Consider the following 2491-nt stretch of genomic DNA (forward strand, 5'->3'; position numbering starts at 1 on the left):
TGTGTGTGTGTGTGTGTGTGTGTGTGTGTGTGTGTGTGTGTGTGTGTGTGTGTGTGTGTGTGTGTGTGTGTGTGTGTGTGTGTGTCACATGAACTCTCTAAAGCAGGGGCAGGCAATTATTTTGGGCAGAGAGCCGCTTACTGAGGTTTGGCAAGCCATCGAGGGCTGCATGACAGGCAGCCCAGGACAGATTAATATTAATTTTCTAAATTTTTTAGGGGTTCCATGGGCCGGGTAGAATGGCCTGGAGGGCCGCATCCTGCCCCCGGGCCGCATTTTTTGCCTACCCCTGCCAAAAGTATATAGAACCTTTTCATTTTGTTTCATTTAAGTGCTTGGGCTTGATGACTCATCTGATGTGTTACAGTGTACATTGGTGTCTTTTATCAACCTCAGTGTAAAACTGATGGGTTTTTTATGCTTTTTTGGATATGAAATTTATTGTGGTTGTTGAAAAATATTTTGTTTTATTCCAAAAACCCCCAAGACTTATACCTTTTCTCTAATTCATCTGTATGTTTTAAAAAATTACTGTGCACTTCACATGAGTCTGTCACTCTCATAATCTGTTTTATGCATAGTATGCCGTAGTTACATGACTCTAGCCATACCTCAAAGTGTTAGAGAAGTATTTTGTATTGTATTTGAGAAATAGTATGTAATGACTTTTAACTGTTGCATGTAAACAAGGAGGCAGAGTTAAGGTTGTGCGCTGAATCTTAACATTGGAATCTCCTGACTTAACTGTATAGTCTGAATGCCACCTTTTCTTTTACCTGGCAAAAAGAGCAATTTACAATGAGGACTTCAGAAAACTGGACTAAAAGGCATAGTCTTAAGGACTATAATTATTCAAATCTGTGCTAATTTAGGACTTTAGTTTCATATGGTAATTCTTGTTATTCCAGTAAATGTTAGGAATGCTCAAAGTTAATTTTTGCATGCTGTTGGAAATAGTGACACCTTAATCACAAATGTAGAGTCCTAATTTTTTTTTTTTTTAATAGGGCAAACCTCCTTATGCTGCTTCAGCAGAAGAAGTAGCCAAAGAACTTAAGTCAAAATCAGAGGAATCTAAATCCTCACTTGTGTCTTCAGATGGATCCCTGGCTGAAAATGGAGTAGTGAATGAGGAAAAACCAGCTTCCCAGATGAATGGGAATACAGGAGACATCAGGGCTTCCAACCAGTCTGAAAGTGCCTTGAGTAATGACTCTAAAATGTGCAATACAAATCCTCACTTACATGCACTAAATGCAGACAGTGTTTGCCATAAAGATGATACTCTTGAGGCCACTGTCTTAAAAAAAGAAGAGTAAACTTATTTTTTATAGAGGGTGAAGGATGTTGGGAAGGGTCAGGATTAGGAATATCTGGAAAGAAAGAGAGCCTACAGTTACGTACATTTTTTCCTTTCCGTAAGAGAAAAATGAGGACTTTGGAAATTCGGATCCCTCTTTGATGTCAGAGATTTAAACAACACTTTTTTTAGTTTTAACCAGTTGTAGTCAAAATGCTACAATAAAACAAAAAAAAGAAAGAGAATGAAGAGCATTTGACTCCCGCACTTAAAATGAAGTATACATAAAGTTTAAACTGGTTATGACAAAAGCTTGTAGTTTTGTTTCTTGAAATATAAAGAAAACAAATTTTGGCAGTCTTTAAGTATATATAGCTTAAAATATAATTTTTAGTACTTGGCACCATATGTATGCCATTATATTTGATTTTGCATTACTGTGTCACAATAAAGCTTTCTTTAAGGCTTTGATTTCATGATTATGGGGGGAAAAAGGCACAACCACAGTTTTTCTTTCTTAAATTTCATCACTGTTGATGTGGTTCTTTTGTGTTCAAATGTGCAAACTATCGAAACTAAAAATTATAGAGTAATATTGCAGTTCTGCTGATTTTAAATATACATCATACATACTTTACAAGCAAGTTAAATGGAAATAAACTTGAAATCATAGAAGATACAAATGACCTTTCAAAATAAACACAATGTGTTCTGAAACTTTTTGTGACTAATACCATGCATCCGTGATCAATGAACTATGTGGTTTTGAATCAGACGTAGACCATTAGTACTACTATTTGAGCTAAACTTCTGCATGGTTCATAATTTTTAAAGTGTGTAGTTAATATTATGCATGTTATTGTCCTCTTTCTTCCATTCTTACAAGTACTGTGCCCATTTGCAAAACAAGAAAAGCTAATAATCAGTAATAGTCCTATAAAAGATGTTAACTATGTTTAGTCATTGACTGATCTTGCTCTAACCTTAAAATTTTGTGATTATTGACCTCTGTTGCATTTATTCTAAAACTTAAAAAAAATTATCTAGCCGTTTTGAATATCAACGTTACCCTGGTGTACTCATTGCTGTATGCATTATTGTTCTCTGTTGCTGTTTTATGCCTTCATATTAGCAAATATGAAATCTGTGAAAAACAAAAAAAAAGCTTTGATCTTCAAAAAAAAAAAAAAA

General features: G+C 34.8%; 1 protein-coding gene across 3 annotated transcripts in view; it reads left to right on the top strand.

Moving 5' to 3' along the window:
* FAM120A (family with sequence similarity 120A) overlaps positions 1–2474 on the top strand; it is a 93424-nt gene extending 90950 nt beyond the window's left edge. For all 3 annotated transcript variants that reach the window (XM_019505044.1, XM_019505045.1, XM_019505047.1), the window contains one exon: positions 1008–2474. In XM_019505044.1, the coding sequence (XP_019360589.1) occupies positions 1008–1319 (312 nt within the window). In that variant the 3' untranslated portion in view covers positions 1320–2474. The remainder of the gene's footprint in view (positions 1–1007) is intronic.
* Positions 2475–2491: the final 17 nt, after the last annotated feature.

This window comes from Gavialis gangeticus, unplaced genomic scaffold (genome assembly GCF_001723915.1).
Source record: "Gavialis gangeticus isolate Ggan-Ray unplaced genomic scaffold, GavGan_comp1, whole genome shotgun sequence".
Taxonomy (NCBI): domain Eukaryota; kingdom Metazoa; phylum Chordata; order Crocodylia; family Gavialidae; genus Gavialis; species Gavialis gangeticus.